Source organism: Aquarana catesbeiana, linkage group LG05, assembly GCF_042186555.1.
Source record: "Aquarana catesbeiana isolate 2022-GZ linkage group LG05, ASM4218655v1, whole genome shotgun sequence".
NCBI lineage: Eukaryota > Metazoa > Chordata > Amphibia > Anura > Ranidae > Aquarana > Aquarana catesbeiana.
Genome location: NC_133328.1, coordinates 91,832,080 through 91,856,957, shown reverse-complemented (window position 1 = coordinate 91,856,957; position 24,878 = coordinate 91,832,080). Strand labels below are relative to the sequence as shown.

General features: G+C 40.2%; 1 protein-coding gene across 3 annotated transcripts in view; it reads left to right on the top strand.

The window, feature by feature from the left end:
* The window catches only part of DPP6 (dipeptidyl peptidase like 6), a 1,451,270-nt gene that overhangs the window by 1,290,518 nt on the left and 135,874 nt on the right, over positions 1–24,878 (top strand). For all 3 annotated transcript variants that reach the window (XM_073629963.1, XM_073629965.1, XM_073629964.1), the window contains exon 11: positions 15,249–15,372. In XM_073629963.1, coding sequence (XP_073486064.1) covers positions 15,249–15,372 — 124 coding nt within the window. The remainder of the gene's footprint in view (positions 1–15,248; positions 15,373–24,878) is intronic.

The window sequence follows — 24,878 nt, the reverse complement described above, 5'->3', positions numbered from 1 at the left end:
AGACTTCAGTAACAGACAGATGGATGGATGGTGAGATCATTCACCGCTTAGCAGTCAGCACCTCTCATCCAGATGGATCTGAGGCTGCTAGACTTCAAGTTTCCGGCCCCCACTTTCCTTTTCTGAGGCACAGTGCCGGGGATTGGAGTGTGGGCAGAAAAAGAGGGGTAGGGGTGGGGGGAAGAGGTGCAGATCGAGCCCTCTCTCCTCTCCCGTCTGTATGTGCTCGGGGGGGGGTTGTTAGTGCTGGCTTTGGCAGTGTGAAAGAGTGTAACAGATACTCTCAGCTGAGACAACTGCAGCCAGCAACCCTTCAGGGAAGCCATAGTCCAGTCTAAATAATGTGTCCGGGTTTCAGACAGTCCAAAACCCGGACACATGATTCCAAACCTGAACTATCCGGGTGAATCCTGGACAGGTGGCAACCCTATGTGTGTCATGTTTATTTTAACATCTCCTTAAGGCTATAAAGCAAATATGCTACAGAGTTCTGACACATTAGTATTGTTTGAAAACAACATGATAGACAATAGTTTTCTCCTTTTTAAAGTCAAATTTAGTAAAAAAAAAAAAAGGGGGGAACTACTTACTATCAATGCAATGTGTCCAATGAAAAAGATTCTGTTTATGAATTCATAGATTGTTTTTCATTTGTAGAAGTCATTGTACAGTTTCTATGAATGGAGGAGGGGAGAGGAAAGGACAGGCATAGACTGCACTCTTGGTGAGTGCATATGTCAGGTCCCTTGGTTTATTTAACCCCCACTGCACCAAACATTTTGGCAACTGAGGTAGGTGAGGGATCAGAGGAGGAAGATTTCAACTAAAGCAGAAGCCATCAGCACAAGGGATACATTGCATTGATAATACAATCAGTAACGTCCCTTGTTTTGTTTTTTGTTTCTTTTAAACCTAGGCTTTAAGTGTATGGCATAGTTTTGGATAGAGTAGGGAAGGGCCAGGCACTTTTTTATCATGTTACTGTACTGTTAGAAAGCTCTTCCTCAGTTCCTGATCTGCTGATAACTTTACCAAAAAGTTAGAAGACCTCTACAATAGCACAGTTTTTGTTGCTGTCTGTCACCCTGATTTTTTGCTAACGTCCTGTTTAGTGAAACTGTTGTCAACAGTAACAGAAGTGAGGGAAAAAACCCTTTAATGGAGTGCTGGATAGCAGTAAAAGCCCTTATCCACTCTAGCCAGTTAAAAATAGTCAGGGGCTCTAATCCTTTCCTATGCTATCTAAAATATATAAGTACAGTAAAAGTAAAATGTTTTAATACATTTTGACTTCATATACAAGCGATGTCTTGATTTACAAGTAGCGTCATGTCATAACTGAGTATAAAAAAGAAGAGAGGCGCCTCTAAGTGTAGCAATATGGTTACATTTAATGAAGGTACAACATTTAACAACATATTGCTACATGTAGAAGCGCCTCTCTTCTCTTTAATATTCTGTAGCTCCTGCTGGATTTTGCCTCTAATCCCCTTGTGTCTTCCATTTGTGAATGGACATTTTATGGTTACACAACCTATCACATTGTTATAATCTTTTTATATGGACTATAAACTGAAGGACTTATGAATAAATGGTTGTGGAATAAATCATTTGAGTTTCCATTATTTCTTATGGGGAAATTCGCTTTGATATACAAGTGCTTTGGATTACAAGCATGTTTCTGGAAAGAATTATGCTTGCAATCCAAGGTTTTACTTTACCTGTAATTAATACATAAATAAATACATAAATAAATAAAATAAAGATATAATTTTGCCCCTGTACAAATCATTAGTAAGACCTCATCTGGCATATGCAGTTCAGTTTTGGGCACCAGTTCTCAAAAAGAGTATCAGGGAACTGGAAAGGGTGCAGAGAAGAGCAACCAAACTGATAAGAGGCATGGAGGAGCTCAGCTATGAGGAACTGAATTTATTTTCTCTTAAGAAGAGGAGAATAGGGGTGGATATGATCAACATGTATAAATACATAAGTGGTCCATATAGTGAACTTGGGGTTGAGTGATTCACTTTAAGGTCATGACAGAGGACAAGGGGCACTCTTTACGTCTGCAGGAAAAGAGATTTAATCTTCAAATACGGAAAGGTTTCTTTACAATAAGAGCTGTGAAAATGTGGAATAGACTCCCTCAAGAGCTGGTTCTGGCCAGCTTAGTAGATTGTTTAAAAAAAGGCCTGGATTCTTTCTGAAATGTACATAATATAACCAGATAGTAACATTTATAGGTAAAGTTGATCCAGGGAATATCTGATTGCCTCTCGGGGGATCAGGAAGGATCTTTTCCCCTGCTGGAGCAAATTGAATCCTGCTTTGCTGAGGTTTTTTGCCTTCCTCTGGATCAATTGTGGGTATAAGATTGTGTATATGGGATTGTATTTTTTTTTTCCCTTTTATATGCTGAACTAGATGAACCTGTGTCTTTTTTCAACCTGATTAACTTTGTAGACGAAACAGAGAAAATGATTCACCGCTCAGGAGAATCTAATCCCAGGTGTGTATTAGTAAAGCCTTCAGAGGTGGAGAGTCCCAGGTGCTGGCCAAATGCAAATTGGTGCAGGATTTAGAACAGGAAAATCTGGATGCCGCACACCGGATAAAGCTGAAAAATCTTCTTTATTGTAAAACTTGGATCATCAAAAGTACAGGACAATCAGGCAGATAGTACAGATACAGCTGACGCATTTCACACTCTAATTTGAGTGCTTACCCATCCAAGTTTTACAATAAAGAAGATTTTTCAGCTTTATCCGGTGTGCGGCATCCTGTTCTAAATCCTGATTAACTTTGTAATTATGTAAAAATAAAACAAATCAAATGTTTTAGCCTTAGCATACACTTTAAAGCCAACTCCAGGTATGTTGTCCATGACTCCACTAGGGAGATTTACCTTTCCCTTCTGTCTCTTTGGCAGGGGGTCAAAGGGACAATAACATGATTTTAAATCTCTCCAATAGATAAAAGTACTTTTTTTTGTTATAACAGCAGGGAAGGGTTAGAACTTGTGTCAGTTTCCTATTATCGTCAGTGTGTTCCTGTCCCAGTAACCCCGGTGGAAAATTGGTGGGGAATCTTCCCAGTGGAGTTACAGTCAGCAATACAAACACACCAGACGTTTTAACCTTTCCTACAAAACAGAAAAAGTTTTGTCTGGAGTTGGTCTGCTTGCTGCGAAATATAATTAGGTAAGTAATGAGACCTCTCCAGGAGTAAAATCCTTGCAGCATTTTCACACTAAATAAAACGCTCACATTCCATATGCTAACTTCGCTGTAGACATGAATGTAAAGCATACAACACAATTGATATAGTTAGAACATTTTGAATGCCATATTCTTTCCCGAACATTTATTTATGTAGAAAAAATTGCAACCAGCCAAATGGAAGCCAAAATGCTCCTGGTCTGAATAGAGCAATAAATTAGAAAAATATGTTTAATCTATCAGAGAGATTGTGCTGCAAGCAAAGATGTGACCTATATTACAATGTAAGAGTGCTGTTTAATAAGTTATTTATTTAGTCCATTTTATGTATTTCTTTTGCTTCCAGGGACTGTGTTTGCCGCATAGAATAATTCTAATTTATGATAAGCAACTCATTTCAATTACTAAATCAGTTTTTCAGGTCTACTTAATGCCTTCCATTCGCACTCATTACCGTAAAACGCAGGTCAGCGGTGGTCTCATTCGATTGAAATGTACATATATTCATTAAGGCTTCAGCTTTCTCTCTGCTCTTTCCTTTAAATGGAAATCGTGAAATTAATCAATTCAGACTGAAATCTTCAGAGGGCTGTGGGTCTGACAGCTGAGTTCTCAAGACAAGTTAACCAGAAAAGATTAGACCTCATTTTGTACTTGTAAAGTGAAACTTACCTTATCAGAATGCAGCACCAACTTTAAAGGAAAACTCCAGTTTTGTTAAAAAATTCATATAACATATAAATGATACACAAGCCATTTTGTTTTTTACTGTTGATGAAAGTTACCTTTCCATTTTAATCTGCAACCCACTATGATTTTCTAACATGAAAAAAGTTCAAACTTTTTTGTAACATGGCTGGTGGGGGAGTTCTGTACACGGCATGTTTATAGAATGACGCCACTGAATGAACTAGCAGCTGTCAGAAATTGGGGTTGATTTACTAAAACTGGAGTGTGCAAAATCTTGTGCATCTCTGCATAGAAAACAAGCCAAAAAGAAATTAAAAAATGCGCTGTCTAATAATGAAAAAAATCCCAGTTTTGAAATATTATTCATAAAGTATACATTAATACTATAGAGACAAGATTTCCATCTCATCGTGTGCAAAAAAAAGCTGAATATATGTAAAACAAATAATCAAATACAGTACAAGTGAAGATAAAAAAATCAAATAACTGTGCATATAATCATCTCATATTAAGAAAAATCACAATCTCCCAAGTGTTAATATAAATTCATAACACACAATTTAGACAAATTAAAGTTCATATAAATAATTTGCTCTGCATGTCAGGCTGACATGCCTGTTTTATCTTTAATGTGATTACACTATGGAGTTTTTTCTTTTTCATTGGAATGAGCCCATTAGTGTTTGATCCGCCCCACCCGGCTGCAACGTAATCTGGGGAAAATCATCCAGAGAGCGTATTCAAACCAAGACCTGGTGTTTATGCTTATTATCCATTATATTCTGGTAAGAGTCTGATACATAGGGGGACTCTTTTATCCTCTGACTTTTCACGTGTTAAATGGGTGGTGACAGCGCTTTATCCAGTGTGGGAATCAAACACCGTTTTTGGACTTTAATCAATACACTTAATGTTAAGTGAATACATTTTATGTTTGCAGCCCATGTTTGGATTTTAATATATAGGCACTATTTATGTTAGCACACCTGGAATAATAGGATTCTGTTTTATTATGTAGCACTGCCTTTATGTGTGTTATACACACATTTAATAAGAAAATATTGCAGTTAAAAGCTTAATTGAACAAGCTGAATTTAGAAGCTGATTGGCTACCATGCACAGCTGCACCAGATTTTGCACTCTCCCATTTAAGTAAATCAACCCCCTTGTCTCTATCAATTTTCTAGTTTAAAAACCATATACTTTGTATTCAGTCCAACATATATTACTTCCCACTTCAAGACCTGATAAACGCAGTTGGGGGGGGTTTCTGACCCCTGAAATGCATTGACTGTATGATAAAGTCTTTTATCTTGTTTAGGAATAAAATTATACCTGGACAATTAACTTCCGGCGTGATGCATCAGTCTCAGATTTATAGCAGTTGTGACCAATTCACTACTTTCTTAGCAGTTATCCTCTCATTACAACGTTGGCGTTAATCATTTGAGTGTCGAAGGCTGATTCTCTTGCTTATTATGCAGGAAGGGACAGAGACTGGAGTACATGTGTTTATATCCGCAGAGAAGGAGCAGGTTACAGTCTGCATTGACATTTGCTTAACTCCATCCAATGTAATTAACTGACCCACAAAGTCATAAAGAAACTCTGTCCCATTCATCCTTTGACCCGAAAGGACAAAGTGAAAAAGACTAAAGACTGTTGACCTTGCAAAGGATTTTTTTCAAAGGTAAAGCTCTGCTGACTGTTTTTTTTTTTTTTTTTTCTTTGGACATGATTGGGTATTCTTTGCAAATAGAATTTTCATCACATTTACTAAGCTAAGTGGAAATTCTCTTGCAAAGTGAACAGCTTATTTGATTTTAGTAAATCAACCCTAAGTTCTCTTTAAAGTGTATGTATAGCCAAAAATAGTTTTAATTTTGTTTTAGATAGAGTAGAGAAGGATTAAACTCCTTTCAGTTTCTTTTTCTTCTGTCTGTGTCCTGTTGAATTATTTTTCAGTTTCTGTCCTCACATAGCAACAGTGAGAGGAAGACTCTCCAAAGTGAGACCTTTTCCTCTTGTTTCTGGTGATAACGGTAAAGTTTTTAATTCCTTACCACTTTCTGTGCTGCTTACAAAGGTCTCCAGGACAAATAAAAGGCTAACATCCCCAGTAGGGACATAGACAACAATAATAAAAAAAATCATAAAACTGAGAAAACCAGCACTCCATCCTAAACCTCAAGGATTTATTGAGGTCACGGCAAAATGCATAACCAAAATAGTGCTAAAACAACCTCCAACAACACCTGGTGGAGGGTGTTTTTTTTTTTTCAATATGGTGGAGGATGTTTTTTGCAGTATTTTTATGCATTTTGCCGTAACCTTAGTAGAGTTTAGGGTCAGGTGCTGGATGGATTTGTCGACAGCAATAAAATCCTGACTTGAACTGTCAAGTCAGATGTTTACCGACCACAGCACAATGTGAAGGTCTTCTTGATATATATTGTGAATGGACAATACAGTAGATCCGCACACTACATAGTTTGTTGATCTGACATATCTAATCTGATTGTGTGTTCAAACATTAGGGTCTGTGGAAAGGCAGTTTTTTTTTGTTTTGTTTTGTTTTTGTTTTTCTAAAATAATGTGAGCACATTACAGGCAGTCAACTCATCAAAAACATGATTTCACATATTCAGCAAAGGTTTAAAGGTTTTTAAAGTAATTTGTAATAAATTAATATTTTGAGCATATAGGCTATGTTTATTAATAAAAATGATATTTTTTTATATTATATAATATAATTATTATATTAGAATATTATTTTAACAGAAGCAGTGGTAAATCTGCTGCCATAACAGCCTACACAGCTATTATAGAGCTCAACATACAGAGTTGGTATGGACACCTCTATTTTGGGCTCTAACAAAACCAATTTCTTTTCAGCAAAACATTTATAATTAGAATTGTGGGAAAAGCAATTTGATAGGGATGAACATGTAAATTTTAGCTTATGCTATTTTTCTTTTTGGAAATTTCTCCTTTATTTCGTTTTGCAGAAAGTATTATAAAGGTACAACTCTGTAATTAAAACCAAAAAAACAAAAAGAGCAAAAAACAAAAAGTGGCAAGAGCATAAACTTTCACAATACAAAGACCTGAAGGCTAGTTCAGGACCATACCACCCCTTACCACCCCTCCCAGTAATTCCCCCATCATAGCTAATACAGCATACTTAAAGTGGTTGTAAACCCTTACAACACACTTTTTGCTACAGGTAAGCCTATAATAAGGCTTGCCTTTAGCTACCCTGGATATCTCCTAAACCTGAACGGTTTAGAAGCTATCCCCTGTATTTGCATGTGCCGACGTCATCGGCACATGCACACTGAAGCAAACTGAAGCAATGGCACGTACGTGTCGTTGCTTCAGTGAGTGTGCCTTTACCGGCGGCTCCCACGCGCATGCGCGGGAGTGACGTCATTGTGGCTCTGGCCAGTTACAGCGTCGGAGCCTGCGATACCCAGAATTAACTCCGGGAGCGATGTTGTCCGCCGGAGTGATGTACGAGGATGGCTGCAGGGGCTTCGATCTCAGGTAAGTAATTCATAATGAGCTAGTATGCTATGCTATGTCTTGCAGGGTTTTTTTTTTTGTCCTAGGGTTTACAACCACTTTAAAGTGAGTGAGCAATAGTATTAAACAGGAATAATCTAGCTTATGCTATTGAGTGCTGTAAACAAAACAGGCTTTTTTTTCTATTAAAGAAAATAGAGAAAAAAAAACATGAAAAGTAGACTAAAGAGCTGCCTGCTGGCTGAATGTAAAGATTGCATATTAGTCATATGTAATATTTTATACTCGTCTAAGTTTCAGTGTCATCTAGAAAATACATTTTAGTTATCTTTCCATATCTCTAAATCATTAATCCAACTCTTGTATAAAGAATCCAAATGAAGTAGTGAAGGCATAAAACATGCATTTCATGAAAAATATTTGGATCCTAAAGTTGGCCCTTGTAGCCTGATTAATATGGATTTAGCGATAACTGAGTAAATAAAAGTGTATATTATTTCCAGCCATCAATTTGCTAAATAATAACGCAGTGTATCAACCCTGACAATTACTTGCACAAACACATAAACCTTGCTGAGTTCGGCATAAGTGGTCTGGCTTTTTCCATTTGCAAGAACAGGGCATTCATCTTGTAATCAGAAATGTCAGTTTGTGTTGGAATATCTGGCTCAGTTTTGCACTTGAAATGTTCACCCAGTCCTGAATGATCAATCAGCACTGACTCCTAGTACAAGCTTATTAGATAAAGCTAATCAGTGTTCCTTATAAGTGCTGCTGTTATTTATCAGTCATCCAGAAACAAAACTAGCAGGGACTTTTGGATGTTTTCCAGGCATATAATCATCATCATTCCTTTATATGTAGCAATGAAAATTAAGTGTATCACTGCTATGATGAAAAAAGGGACATCTCTATTTCACCTACAAATTCTACACCAGTCTTTAGAGCCGCTACTGACACTAAAAGCAGTCATGTTCTAGAGAGGGGGGCAAAAAGCAGCCAAAAACCCCTTTAATAAAATACTGCAAAGCACAGCACTGGGTTCTTTAATTTTTACATTTCATTGCCAGAAATCTGGGAACGTGTCTGCACAGTAAACCAGAATTTTGCTGTACAGATGGAGATTTGGGATTATAGGGATGATTAACAAGACTCAGGAATTGTACAATAGAAATAAACACGGTGATTTATGATGAAAAAAATGATGTATACAAACTGTTATTTTGTATATTCTTTATTTCATTTTTTGTAAATATAATACAAGAACAGCATAACATTTGTAATCATAAACACATAAAAGTGGAGCAATCCAACCCTTACACCTTAAAGTGGTTGTAACCCCCTTTTTAGAACTTGTACCTATAGGTAAGCCTAGAATAAGGTACTGTAAATATCTCCTAAACGTGCGCCGTTTAGGGGTTATTTACCTTGTAGTGCGCCGATGATGTCATTGTCGCATGCGCTGTTTAGAAACAGCCCTCTGTGCAGCTTCTTCCCGAGCAAGTGCCGTGGATGGAGTGATGTCACATGGCTCCAGCCAGTCACACAGCCGGAGTCCGCTACCCCGGAAGGAAGAGGGGCGAAGATGGATGCGGCCTCCAGCGGGGACAGCGCAGGCTTTGTTTGCAGGTAAGTGCTACTTAATGGGCTAGTATGCGATGCATACTAGCCCATTATTCTTTTACTTTGTAGGGTTTGCAGGGAACAAAAGAGGAAGTAAAACCCATCAGGGTTTACTTCCTCTTTAAAATCCCTTTTTGAGCTAAGTAAAAAAAAAAATGACTATGAATATAAAAACTTCTGTTCTTGAGTTCCCTCTTATAACCTAAAGCCCGGGCAGCCCTGCTAACCTAAAGCCCGGGCAGCCCTGACCTCAACGTCTCTGGCTACCAAGAGCATTGGGCTGTAAGGCTTTGTTCACACCTAGGTGTTCTGGATAGCCCACGATTTCCAAATCGCTGCAAAACACGGGACATGCTTGCAATTCTGCTACTTTCAATGGCATCACAATCGCGGCGTGATTTTGCCCGACAAATCATGGGAAAACCACAGGATACCTGTCGCCCAAAAGAAGTTCCAAAACTTCTTTTGGGCGACAGGCGTCCCACGCTTTTGTTTGCGCAACTTTACCACAATTTTACCACGATTTGTCGGGCTATAATTGCGGCGCAATTGGGGTGCCATTGAAAGTAATGTGATCGCAAGCGCGACCCATGTTTTGCGTGTTTCACGCCTAGGTGTGAACGGAGCCTTAAGGTTTAAAAAGACACTAAAATTGCATCTAAAAGCACAAAAAATTTAATAATTATAAATGCTTACCAATGTGGTGTTTTTCCTCACCACATTGGCCGTGGTAAGTTCGTTGCCTCTCCATTCACCGTTTCAGGTCCGATTTCAGGCTAAATTTTGGGCTGAATTCAGAGCCTGAAAAGAACCAAAAGACGCACAGGACTCCTGTGCTATTCGCACCGGAGTCGCTGCGGAGATGTGTGAACCGGCTCCATAGACAGCCGGTTACAATCGCCTGCTATGCGAATTGTATGCAGGGAAACCCACATCCAATTTGCAATAGTGTGAACCCAGCCTAAAACTTCACCACGCATGCCAAAACCACAAAGTGATTGGATCAGGTCCTGGGACCAGTATTCTTTCATATACATGCTTGCTTTTATGATTCACTTTGTGAGTGACTAGTATTTCCTTGTACATTTAATACCATTTGTACCTTAATACATGTGCTATACAGTTTTACACTGTGGGTTTCTTTCGATTTGTTTTCCCTACATGGTATGATGAAGTAATCTTTACCATTGTTTACGAGACTGCACTAATCGTAGAGGAGGAAAGGAGTAAATGGTTTCCATCCCAAATTATATTTTTACTATACATACTTTTGACTCTTTCTGATTAAGAATCCATAGTCTGTGGGAAGAAGCCACTTTTTATCTTATGGTGGAGGCACACTCGGGTGATTCACCTTTTGGATCATCATCTATATTCGTACATTGGACACACTGTTTGGGCTTATACAAAATTGGAACCTTTACACTTGGAACTTTTATGCTGTGTTATTATGGACTGTTTTACAACATGGGACTTTTGATTTAAATGCACTAGACTCATTTTGCATGTTGTCACATCGACTTTTATTCATTGTTAGCACAGGTAACCTAATTTTATGTACGCTATTTACAATTCCATCCAATTGTTTTTTTGTTTTTTTTTTGCCAGTGGCTTGTTTTGTTTGATCTACCAGTGCAATCATTTGTGTTTTTAGACCCTGTCTGATGGACTGCAATTGGATAGAGGAGCAGAAAGTAGAAAGAATTGCCTGCATATGTAACAGGAAATTACAGTATGTCTGCCCCTGTATACATACTGCAATTACAAGCTATAAGGTGGATTAATTAGGTTCTAGAGAAGATAAACATAATGAAATCTGGGCTGGTTGGAGCAGCTTCAAGACAACAAATATATATAAATATCTTCTACATAACGAATGCATTTGGGGGCGAGAGACCACTCTTTCTCCCATCAATTGCTATCTTCTAATAATGGATGGAATTCATGTTATTTTTACATTCCATTACATTTTTATTATACTCTCTTTATCTGATTGTTACAGTGCTACTCATTTCCCCCTTAGATTCTGCTTATAATTCTGCCAATAATTGTAGTAACCGGTCACATTTATGATACATACTGTTTCATGCTGCAATGTATTTGTTTTGTGTGTTTCTTACATTGTTTTGTATAATAACAATGGAACATTAAAAAAAAAGAAGGTGGGTAAGTATTACATTAGCAAGATTGTAAAGGCTGAATGTTTTTTGCCTTCATGTGCTGTATACACGAGGGTAAGAAACCTTTAGTAAGCAGCTCCCCCCTTAGCCCCTCTAACACTCACCTAAACCCGATCTCAAGCCAGCAATGTGCACGAGACCCGAGGCTCTCCTTTGTCTCTCCCTAGTGATTGGCTGAGATGAGATGCTGCTGTCAATCTCAGCCAGTGACGCGAGAGCAGGGGGGGGGCTGAGCCGCACCCTCTGTGTCTTATGGACGCAAAATGCCAGCTCACACGCACACACGAGTGCCTCCACAGCAAGTGGCTTGCTGTGGGAGCACTTTGCAAGGGGGAGGGGCCCTGAGCGCTCCCGGGGGACACTAGTAGAGGGGGATCCAGGCTGCTCAGTGCAAAACAATTGTGCAGAGTAGGTAAGTATATGTTTGGGTTATTTTTGTTTTTTTAAACGTGGTACCTTCCTGCATATTTGGTGGGAATGCCCCAAGGATATCAGAGCTCAAATCAGATTGATCCTTGATATTGACATGCCTGATTCACCAATGCAGTTTCTACTTCATGTACCCTCCATCCCTCCTAGCCATTAGCACAAATGCGTTTTGCCTCACCTTTTAAACAGCGCCTGACTCAAATCTATTGGCAAAAGACCCAGATTTATTGCCGTTCAGAGTGGGTACGCCTGGTGAACAACATAACGGAGATGGAGGAATAGATAGCTACATGTAAAGGCCGGTGCAGTGAGTTCTGCACTGTCTGGGCCACTTGAATCCACTATACTTCAGGGGCTTCAGTGGCTCCACAAACCCCTTCATCAGCGCCTGCACTTCTTCCAATGGTGGGGGTCTGAGCATTTCTCCTAGTTTCTCATGTGACATCTGATGTATGCTCTGAGGTATGACATGATATGGGGCACACATACCTCCCAACTTTTTGAGATGGGAATGAGGGACACCTATCAGCAAAAGTATGCAGTCAGGGGACACACCCCTGGCCACGCCCCCTTAAAGGAGAATTGTACAAAAAATCAAGATTGGTTAAATTCACAAGTGCTTTTTTTACCACTACTATTCCTTTATATTGGCTTTTGGAATTTACAAATGCAGCAATTTAGAAATCAGATGAAAGGTTTAGTGCTGGAAAACACTTTTTGATAGATACAAAGTAAATGTTATATACATCTATATAGATCAGACCAAAATGAGGGACAAATGAGGAGGAATGAGGGACAGAGGGACATTGCTCCAAATCAGGGAAAGTCCCTCGAAAACAGGGACAGTTGGTTGCTATGGGCACATGATATATGTGATATGTCTCATGTGTTTGCTTTGATACTTTTAGCTTCCATGCTTTCATAGTGACACGTTTTGTTACATCCTCATTTGTATACAATTTTGTTTACTGTTTGCTGTATGCTTATTGCTTTATCATTTTGGCTGCACAACCTAAATATACCATGATATTTTCTTCGTTTTCTACTTATATGTAAGAAAAACTTCCTTCAATAAAGATTACATTAAAAAAAAAAACACAGTCGGTAATTTTCATTACTCTGAACTATTGCATTCATATTTTAAAAAAATATGGTAAAAATATGTAAATTAATAAATAGATAAACCACAGTCCTTTAGGGCCAGTTCACACCACATGCAGTCAAGTGCATTTTTTTCTACCTCAAAAACGCATGGAAAGTAGGTTATATGATTTCGAATGGCATAGTTCACACCGGTACAGTCAGTTCCAGGGCTTTCCAGTTCCAAGAGAAAAAAGTAGACCATGCAGCATTTTTCCTGTGCTGGACTATACTGAAAGGCATTAAAAATGCATAAAAAATGCAATGGAATGTATCAAAACGCACTGGACCCTAGTTTATTGAAACAGAAAAAAAAAAAGAAAAAAAGCACATAGAATACATCCTGAAATGCATCAAAAATGCACCAAACCCACCCTGGAACTATCAAAAAAGCGCATGCCGAAACTCATCCGGAACGGATCTGGAGTGTATTTTTGTGGTGTGAACCAGCCCTGAAAGAAACAATATATCAGAAGTGTATTAGAAATATTACAATGCAGTCAGGTGCATCAAAATGCACCGGGAACACAGTAATGCTGTCGAAAAACGTAGCCCCACATATTGTATGTAGATTAACAGACACATTGTAAATATGTTGTATATTTAAGTGTTCTTGCATAGCAAGACCACTTATTTGTTATCTCACATATATATTATTCTTATTATTATAGCCAAATTTACCACCCTAACTCCTCCCACAGTTTTTACACTACATAGACAAGTAATATACCGAAACGTGCGGATTGTTCCCGAATGGTGTGCTATTACTTTGTGGAACGTTTCGCCGAATGGTTCACGAAATATCGTAGTTTTTGCGGCGAAATTGGTCCCATAGGAATGAATGGGGAAACTAGAGTGGGAGATGGCAAAAGCTGGAAAATCAGAACATGATTTCTAAACTGCCGCCACTCCCTCATTTTCAAGCCCACCTACACAAATCTTATATCAAAACGTTCAGCTATCCCTGCTGCCACTAAACATGTCCACGGCTAAGCCATAGTCCTGATAGTTTTCACAATATGACCATTTGTTTGCAACTCATGCCGTCCATTGACATTCATTGAAACTACACTCTAGCCCCTTCAAATTTGAAGGGCAATTTCTAAACTGCGACCGTGCCTTCATTTTTAATATTTCAGAGACATACTATGTATCAAAATCTAGGTCTGGGTCTTGTGATTCTCACAATATAAAGATCTTCGCTGTAGGATGTATAGTTTTTAAAATACGGCCATTTGTTTAGAGGTCATTTCAGGAAATTTTAGCCATTAATCAGCGTGTACTGTGTTTGTTTTGTTGCCATGGTTACCAAAGCTTCTGTTATACACAGGGGGGGAGGTGGCTGGAGCATCTCAGCTCTGATTACAGAGCCCGGGGGAGGGGACAGACACACCATGTACTGATTTATAATAGAGGAATATGATGGGGCAGTTTTGATGGGGTAATTCTGATGGGGCAGTTTTGATGAAGTAGTATTTGGGAAGCATAAACAGGGCATGAGCGTTGCTAGGAAACAGTGGTTGTAAACACAAGATGCTGAGACACCCCAAATGCATGTGACTTCATCTGCTAGACTTGATAATGCTAGTAGACTCCTCCCACAGTTTTCACACTACAGAGACAAATAATATACCGAAACGAGCGGATTGTTCCCGATTGGTGTGTTATTACTTTGTGGAATGTTTCGCCGAATGGTCCACGAAATGACGTTTTTGCGGCGAAATTGGTCCCATAGGAATGAATGGCGAAATGTTCAAAACTAGAGTGGGAGGTGACAAAAGCTGACAACCCCATGATCAGCCAAAACATTATGACCACCCAATGATCAGCCAAAACATTATGACCGCCCCATGTAAAAAAAAAAATATTTTTGAAAAAAATAAAAAAATAATTTTTGAAAAAAAAAAAAATCATTTTTGAAAAAAAAAAAAAATTATTTTTGAAAAAAAAAAAAATTATTTTTGAAAAAAAAAAATTATTTTTGAAAAAAAAAAAAAATATTTTGGAAAAAAAAATTACTTTAAAAAAAAAATTATTTTTGAAAAAAAAAAATATATTTGAAAAAAAAAATTTTTTTGAAAAAAAAAATTATTTTTGAAAAAAAAATTATTTAAAAAAAAAAATAATTTCGAAAAAAAAATCATTTTTGAAGAAAAAAAATTCATTTTTGAAAAAAAAAATTACTTTTGAAAAAAATGTTCAGCTCTTTCAGCGAATGATGGAACTTTTTTACTACTATTTATACTTTTTAAAATATTAAGCTTTTTAACACTTTTCACAGTTACTCAAGCCACTCCACCCCACCCAGTTACTCCGCTCACTCCAGTTGTAGAGGCAAGAACACTTTCACAATTTCCCCAGAAATTGTACCTTTTCTAGTTACTGTATAATGTTTAGTAAATACAAAGGTAATTTATTTCATAATGTCTTCTCATTGCAGAGAGTACTATATAACCATGGTGAAATGGGCAACCAACACCAAGGTGGCAGTGAACTGGTTAAACAGGGCCCAGAACATCTCCATCTTGACTCTGTGTGATGCCATAACGGGAGTATGCACAAAGGTAATACATGCATGTTTCCAAATACACTTCCCTTTGAAAATGGTAATAATGCAGAGCAGAGACTTGTCATCCCAGTGATAGATGAGATCCTACAACAGTGATGTGAAAGCTAAATACTGTGAACCAGTGGTGGCTGGTGCTCAAAATTTTTTATGGGGGGCGTAAACAAACTGAAAAATTATGAAAACAAAAACATCAATTGCAGCCTTACTGTGCCCATCAAATGCAGCCACTGTGCCCATCAATTGCAGCCACTGTGCCATCAATTGCAGCCACTGTGCCATCAAATGCAGCCACTATGCCCATAAAATGCAGCCACTGTGCCCATCAAATCCCGCCACTCTGCCCATCAATTGCAGCCACTGTGCCCATCAAACGCAGCCACTGTGCCCATCAAACGCAGCCACTGTGCCCATCAAATGCCGCCACTGTGCCCGACAAATGCAGCCACTGTACCCATCAAACGCTGCCACTGTGCCATCAAACGCAGCCACTGTGCCCATCAAACGCTGTCACTGTGCCCATTGAATGTCACCACTGTGCCATCAAATGCCGCCACTGTGGCCATCAAATGCTGCCACTGTGCCATCAAATGCTGCCACTGTGCCCATCGAATGCTGCCACTGTGCTATCAAACGCAGCCACTGTGCCCATAAAATGCTGCCACTGTGCCCCATCAAATGCAGCCACTGTTCCCACCCAATGCTGCCACTGTGCCCATCAAATACTGCCACTGTTCCATCAAACGCAGCCACTGTGCCCATCAAATGCTGCCATTGTGCCCCATCAAATGCAGCCACTGTGCCCATTGAATGCTGCCACTGTGCCCATTGAATGCCGCCACTGTGCCCATTGAATGCCGCCACTGTGCCAGCGAATGCTGCCACTGTGACCCCCCCGCCCACTCGCCGTCTGCCCAGCACTTACCTTGTCTCAGTGGGGCAGCGGGTGGCGGCAGCGAGCGGTGTCCTCCATGCATCTCCTCCCATCCTCTCCTCCCATTCTCTCCTCCTGATAGGTGTCCAATCACAGTGCCTGTCATTTCAGTAAGTTAGATGACAGGTAACAGACCCAAGCACCTGATTTGCAGAGAGGCGTATATTCATTCGCTTTTCTAATACACCTGGGTGGACTGTGAGCGCTTGCGGTTCACCTATTTTGAAGCCTATTAGAGCCGGTGGCTCTAATCAGGTGCTTCAAAAACACCCCCGCCGCTATAATTCAGACGCCTGACGCCCAAAAAGGGGGTGACAGCTATGCACGAATCTATCCATTTGTCATAGAGGGGGTGGCTGGAGAGAGGGGGCGGTGCCCATGCGACCTTATGGACACACCGCCACTGCTATGGGCACTGAAGTCACCACAGACAGAATTGTGTGATTTAAAGTTTTGAATTAATGACTGCTCTTCTTTGTACTAATTGGGGTCAGAAGCCATTATTGATATCTTGTCAGTACTGCCAATACAACTGCTGTTGTAAAACAGTGAGTAAAAAATACTGTCTATTAAAAAGAAGAACACTAGGTTTAACAGCTAAAAAGCTACATGTATGAAAATAAATAAATAAATAATTATATATAGATATATATAGATATATCTATATATCTATATATATAGATATATATATATGTATATAGTTATATATCTATATATATATATAGATATATATATATCTATATATCTATAGATATATATATCTATATATATATATAGATATATCTATAGATATATCTATATCTATAGATATATCTATATATATATCTATCCTGTTCAGGGATGGTTGTTCCAGTTTGATGTTGATGGCCTCTTTCATGCTTCTAGTAAACCAGTTGTCCTCTCTCTCCAAAATGTGCACCTCATTATCAATGAGCCTTGACTGGGAAAATTTACCCTCCTATGTTGAGCCATTCATTTGTTGAGAGATTGGTTTGTCTCCCCATATTTAGCGCTGACAATTTACGCAGCGCTTTACATATACATTGTACATTCCCATCAGTCCCTGCCCTCAAGGAGCTTACAATCTAAGGTCCCTAACTCACATTTATATATACACATACAAGGGCCAATTTGGACATGAGCCAATTAATCTACCACCATGTCTTTGAAGTGTGAGAGGAAACCAGATTTCCCGGAGGAAACCCATGCAAGCTCATGGAGAACTGTAACATGTAAACTCCAGGCAGGTAGAGCCGTGGTTGGGATTCTAACCAATATCCCTAGTGCTGCCAGACAGAAGTTCTAACCACTTAGCCTCTGTGTATACATGTATTTTAGCTGTGTAACTTGGAGTGAATGATGATTTCTTACATTAGAATTGTATTTACGCAATTGCATACATTTAAATTGTAAGATAATAAAGCATTATTTCTGCACTCTATCACCAATGTCCGTGTTTTGGGGTTCAGTGTTTGTGTGAGTGAACGGTCCTGGATTTCTGATTTGTTGTTAGTAAAGGTTACATTAGCAATTCTGGTTCTACTTTGTTTAAAAGGTAGAAATTTTTTCTGTAATTTTGTCACGCAAACAATTCCTTGATATAAAGTAGCAATTCTATTTCCTGTGGTTCATTTCCTTTTCAAACAGACCTGCAAACAGATATTTAAAAACATGTCCATATTAGTACAGAAAATTACGTATTAAAGCGGTAGTAAACCGTAGCTGTTTAAAAAAAAAACACACATGTAAGGCAATTGCATAATTGTGCTAGCACATTATGAAATACTTACCTTGGAACAGAGCCTTCCAGCGGCGCTCTGTCACTGATGAGAGGGCTGACATCTTCCCCAGGTCTTTCTTTCAGGTTCGCGTACTCCGGCTATGTGATTGGCTGGAGCCACGATGACGGCAAGTGCAGGAGCCCTCAGTTTCTGCACAAAGCTCTGAAGGTCCAGAAGATATGTTGGACCTTTAGAGCTCATGCACCGGTGATGTAACGGACTACATCCAGGGTGAATATCTCCTAAACAGTGCACATTAGGAGAGTCATTTTACCTACAAGTAAGCCTTATTGTAGGCTTACCTGTAGGTACAAATCACCAAGTGGGCTTTACTACTGCTTTAACCTTTGACGTGTTCCCCTACAAGATCTGGTTTCTCTACATACCTGTTCTCCCTCTGCAACATATTCAGCACTGGTAGAGTTCCTCTTCTGGGAATGGGTGACTTGACTACAAACTTCTTGTGCATGCACAAACTATTTTAGGGGTCCTGGAACATCCCTTGTAAAGTTCAACTCTGTCTATATTTCCTATCTTGGAGACACAATGAGGGGGAAATGTCTGCAAAATTAGTGGAAATTCCACATTTTACAGCTGTCACTTGTACAGGTGCCCTTGTTGGAAAATTTCCCTTCATCTTCTCATCCGGTTACAAGCATACATTTTTCAATTTTCCTTCACTTTCTGTCCCACTTACAGTGGTAACCAGGACACAAAGTGAGAGTGAAGAAAACCCAGGTACAAACAGCAATACAAAAACTAAACAAGGTTCTAACAGCTTTAAACACTAGATAAAAAGCCTGTGCCTGAGTTGCCCTTTAAGTTGGCAGGTCATAGGACTGGGAGCCCCAGGGACTTCTAACTTCTCACTTGAACTCTAATTAACAATAAGATGACTGATTACTTCACCCCAGGATGGAAAATTCGTCCTTTTGACATCACCTAGACCAGTAATGGCGAACTTTGGCACCCCAGATGTTTTGGAACTACATTTCCCATGATGCTTATGAACTCTGCAGTGTAGTTGAACATCATGGGAAATGTAGTTCCAAAACATCTGGGGTGCCAAGGTTTGCCATCACTGACCTAGACGCTGAAGATCTAACCCTAACCCATGCTGATAAGTGAGTAATGACATGTAAAACATGGCAGAAACACTTAAGGCTTTTTCATAAATACAAAAGTTGTGAACAGAGAAAATAAGATGGGAGGGAGAGTTGTATTAAAATGTAATTTGGGAAGGAAATTAAAGAAAAGGGAAATAAAAAGGAAAGACTACCCCCCAGTGGGTTTGGTGCTCATTACTCTATACACTTCGTTGAAAGGATGACAGTTGTGTATTGTATTTCTGACTTAAGAAGAAAACTATTTTTTGAAGAACTAGCACACAACGTGCTAATCAGTTCAGTATCTGAAGAGTGATTTGGTTTAATGAGATTCTTCATGCTGTAGTTATCTGGCTGCACCTTCAGCAGGTCATTATCCTGTGTACTCAGGAAACCGCATGTCTACCCTAAGATGGTGGAATAGTCTAGAAATACATCAAAGATTCAATAAGCCTACTTGTTATACACAGATCATGGTGCAGTTAGATATAACATTGACCTCTTTATTGCCCATACATTGATTGATTTCTCAACAACAGTGGTAGAAAATGAAAGATCTTCTTTTCATAATTATAACCAATAGACACATAATATTGGCCTAAGAAGGTTCCTGTTGAGTTTAGTCCCACACATTTGGATCATGTAGTCTTTATGTTGAGTAAAATATGTTGGCAGGGATTTTTAGAACATGTTCTCTGTGTTATCAAGTCTCTGTGGGCAGCAGCAGGCTTTTCTAACAAATACTAACTTCTTATTGCTTTCATATTAACCAAGGCTAAGTGTACACAGGCAACTGAGGGGTGGTAAAAGTTGACAGCTGAGTTGGGTTTTACCACTGTTGACCGCACAGCCATAAGTTAACATGGCTTCTAGCCATGTTAGTACCCACTTCCGTGGTTGCGGTACAAAGCTGCAAAATATATACCTTGTGTCGTGTTTGGCAGTACTGCCGATAAGTGCAACCCATTCAAGTGAATAGAGCTGCACCACAACAACAAGCCAAATGCTTGGCTTGAGATCTTAACACAGCATTCCCATTCAAAATCCGTGTTCAGTGGAAAACAAACAGGCATTCAAGAGGTAGCAGTTCCTCTTCCTTATAGCCTGACCGTCAATGCTTAACCTCTTGGCACCAGCCATTCGCAAATATGCTGCCTTTTGGCGGGTGAACCTTGGCACCGAGTGGCCACATATTTGCATGCATTAGTGCATGCATATAGCTGTGCCAAGAGTGCGCACCCTGTGCGCTCCTGGCACAGTTACCGGAGGCTAACGGAAATCGGGAGCTTTCCGATCATGTGATTGGCTGTCATGGCAGTCACATAATCATAAGTTCCGCTCCACCTCCAGGCATCTAAACCCCTTAAGGGGTGCCAGCTCCAAAGGGGTTAAAGCAGTATCAAACCTAAAAGCAAACATTTAGTATATTGCAGCTTACAAATTCTTATATGTGATGGCTGTATTCGTTTTGTTTTTTAGGCTTTCTTTCTTCTATTTTCATCTGGTGATCTAGCCAGCAAATCTGTTGTTTTTCAAAAGAACAAGCTCTCTAGGAGATGTAGCAGTTACAGGGATAAGACAAATCATTCAACACTGGCAGGGGTACTTAAAAAGATCAGCTTTATCCCAAAAGGAGAAAAGACGGTTTGCTGTAACTGCTCATAAAGTGTTAGCTGGAGTTTGACGTTAGTTTGTTTAGTGCAGGGATTACTAAATGCGGATCGTGGGCCAAGTGACAGTCCTGTCCGGACCGCAGCTGTGCCACTTAGCAGCAGGGTGTCCTCTCCCAGGTCTCTCGCTCGGCCGCCACTGTCATCCTCACAGCAGGGGGCTGGAGGTGCTGCAGGTCAGGATGGAAAGCTGAAGTCTTTTCAAATTAACAAGTGGGCTTACAGCCACCGGAGTACCATGGGGTTTGATGCAGTGCGATTTGAAAAAGTAATGCTTGCTCTACCTTTTTTATGTTCCAGTGCAATTGGAATGGGCTGTCAAAACTGGACCACACGCACTCTTGTGTGAACAAGCCCTTGAACTATCCCCTGAATAACTGCATTATTTCAACAATTCATCAGTCAGTATCAGGTAGCTATGTGCCATCTAGAAAACATCTTTATTGAGTTAGGGCACAGCAGGTTTGCTCTAATATCCTCCTCCCTGGAAACACATAATCACCCTTCCTTGATGAGGTGAGGGCATTAAAGAAAACCTGTGGATGTGCCCTGCATGGGATAGGCCCAAGTTTGTTTTTTAAAAAATGTGCTTTGTGACCTCAACAACAATTTCATTACATTGTGTGACAAACATGCCACTTTGGTAGCTTATGTCTACAAGCTGGAAGCAAGAGGTAGGGGTTCCCTCAGTCAGCCCATTATTAACTGTACAAGAACTTCTTTTGGGCGACAGGCATTCCATGATTCTGTTTGCGTGATTTTACCGCGCTTCGTCGGGCAACAATTGCGGCAAAATCATGCTGCTATCGGGGTGCCATTGGAAGTGACGGTTATTGCAATGGCGTCCTGAGATTTGCCATGACTCGGGACCGTGATTCTGCCCATGATCCAGGATGCCTAGATCTGAACGGAGCCTTAGGCATTCTTAAGGCTGAACTCTGGGGAAAGAAAAAAGCTCCCTTGTGCTGGGGCTGTCCCAACACTTCAAGGGTTTCAGTGCCTAGTTAAATCTAGAGGGCTTCAAAAACAGGTATACTTACCCGATCTTTGGCTCCTGCAGGCTGTAAAACCGGTCCCCACCGAACCTTCTCCCCTACGTGCTGGTGGTCAGATGCCCTCTGAAATCACCAAGACCAAATCAGAACCCATACCTCTGCAGTGGATCTGAGGATATTAAAGGACAGTCCACTTCCAGAGCATAGGGGAGGAGAGGAGAGCAGCAGTTGCAGAGGGACCCAAGGATCGGGTAAGTAAAAGTGATTTTAGAGGCCCCCTAGACCTAAACTAGCATTTAGCCCAACTGCAAGATAGCATTTTTTCTTTCCTGAGATATGGACTTAAAGCTAAACATTCATGTCTTGTTTTCTCCTGATCATCTTCAGGACTCAGAGAGAGAAAATCAGTCGATTCCCCCCATCCTTTCTATAGGAATCTCCACTGTCCGCTACTGAATAATTATATAATTTTTCACCCGGCTTAGTTTTTTTTTTCAATCGACTTTTGTCCAGCCAAGTGGTACTTTCAGGGCCTTGAATTTCAGACAAAATTTGAGCCGTCTACGACCAACCTTCGAAAAAACGCCTCCACATCTATGCTTTAACTGCTGTTAAAGTATAGATTTATGCCATAATATGCTCGTATGCACAGAATACTAGCACGTTATTACATACTTACCTTTCAAAGGAAGTCCTCCAGTCACAGCTATAAAGGCTTCCATCTTCACCCAGTCTTCCTTCTGGGTTTGCGAACTCCGACCGTTTGAAAGTCTGGGGTTGCGATGATGTCACTTCCGCACGTGTGTGCGAGAGCAGAGGTTGTGGCATGATGCTCTGCATTTAACAGCATTCTGTGTGCCCTGAATGCAGGGAATCATTGCGCATGTGCGGGTGACGTCATTGGCTATTGCAGATGTTAATATCTCTGGAACGATGCACGTTATTTATTGTACCTACATGTAAGGCTGATTGTTAGCTTACTTGTAGGTACAAGTTAAAGTAGAGACTTTGCTACCACTTTAAGTTAAAAAAAAACAAAAAAACTTTTTATTGTTTTCAAGGCAGCCTCTGTCCACAGATGCATTTAGTATAGTTACCCCTTTGAAGATTATTCCTATTTACAGATTGCATGGAAATTCTTTGCCCACTGGCTCTCTGCTCCATGCAAAGGATGTATACTTTATACCTTCCAACGTTAATGTTTTGCAGTCACCTTTGATTTTACAGTTTTCCCATTAAACCTGTTTCTGGAATTTTAAGCTGTATAGATTAAATAGAGTGAGGGCATTTGGCTTTGTGAATCCCAGGCACAGGTAGGCTTTGAGCTATTTCAAATCATATTGGCAGTATTGTGTTTCCTGAATGCATCACAAACACTGGAAATGTTAGGCAATGTCAGTGTGTTCAGAGATGTGATCTAGGTAGAAAACAATCATTTGTGCTTCTAACTCAAAGCCAATGTGCCGTGTGGGTGTAGTGCCCGCAGAGCTCCCCTTGTAGAGGTGAACGGTGCCGTTATCTAAGGAGTACACGGCCTTAGCTGTATTTTTCTGTTATCTTGGAAAGCAACAAATAATGTTTCTTTGCCTTGGTAGAAGTAATGAAGGTGTTCTATATGTTTCTGTCATTTTGTAACTATGCGAGGAACACAATTGCATGATCCCCCAGAGTAATGCAAATATAGATACATTGATGTTTAAAAAATAACTTTATATATGGCTTTTTTAAAGGCTTGTATAAATAAGGCGACATATTCTTAAAGGCTAAGTTCATCTTTGTTCACCTTTTTTTTCTGAATTCCATCTCCTCTATGTACCAATATAGCATTAACGTACTTCTTTTGCAAAAATAAAACAGCTTTCCATTAATTCTACACCGGCTTACCTCACTGTCTTCATGGCTGTTTAACCACTTGCCGCCCGCCCACCGTCATATGATGGCCTCCCAGAATGACCGCTCTCGCGCCACCTGCGGGGGCGCGCAGCGTGGCAATTGCTAGGTCTGTGTAAAGAGCCGTGGCCGCGGCTCTTTAACCATGTGATCGGCTGTGTCCAGTCACAGCCGGTCACATGTAAACGCGGAGATGCCAGTAATCGGCGCTCCTCACCTCACATTGACTGAGTGTGAGGAGAGGAGAGCCGATCAGCGGCATCTCCTCACAGGGGACAGCTAGGTATGTAATCAGGGCACTGATCATCAGTGTCCTGATTACAATTAAGTGCCCACCAGTGCCAGCAATGATTGCCCACCACTGCCAGCAATCAGTGCCAACCAGTGCCCACAATTGCCACCAATCTGTGCCCACAAGTGCCAGCAATCAGTGCCCATAAGTGCCAGCAATCAGTGGCCATTAGTGATGCCAGTAAGTGCTGGCTATCAGTGCTGCCCATCAATGCTCATCACTGCTGCCCATCAATGTCTCCCACCTATGCCCATCAGTGCCGCCTATCTGTGCCCACCAGTGCTGCATATCTGTGCCCAGTAGTGCCGCATATCTGTGCCCACCAGTGCCACCTATCTGTGCCCAGTGCCCACCAGTGCCACCTATCAGTGCTCATCAGTGCCACATATCAGTGCCACCTATCAGTGCCCATAAGTGCGGCATATTCGTGCCTCCTCATCAGTTCCACCTAATCAGTGTCCATAAGTGCTGCCTCATCAATGCCCATAAGTGCCACATCACTGCAGCCTATCAGTGCCCATCAGTTCTGCCTCATCAGTGCCCATCAGTGAGGGAGAAAAATTACTTATTTACAAAATTTACTGACAGAAACTACGAAAAACTTTTTCAAAATTTTTGGTCTTTTTTCTTTTTTTGGAAAAAATAAAATACCCAGGAGTGGTTAAATACCACCAAAAGAAAGCTCTATTTGTGTGAAGAAAATGATAACAATTTCACATGGTTACAGTGTAGCATGACCGCGCAATCGTCATTTAAAGTGTGACAGTGCTGAAAGCTGAAAAATGGCCTGGGCAGGAAGGGGGTGTAAGTTCCCTGTATTGAGGTGGTTAAATACA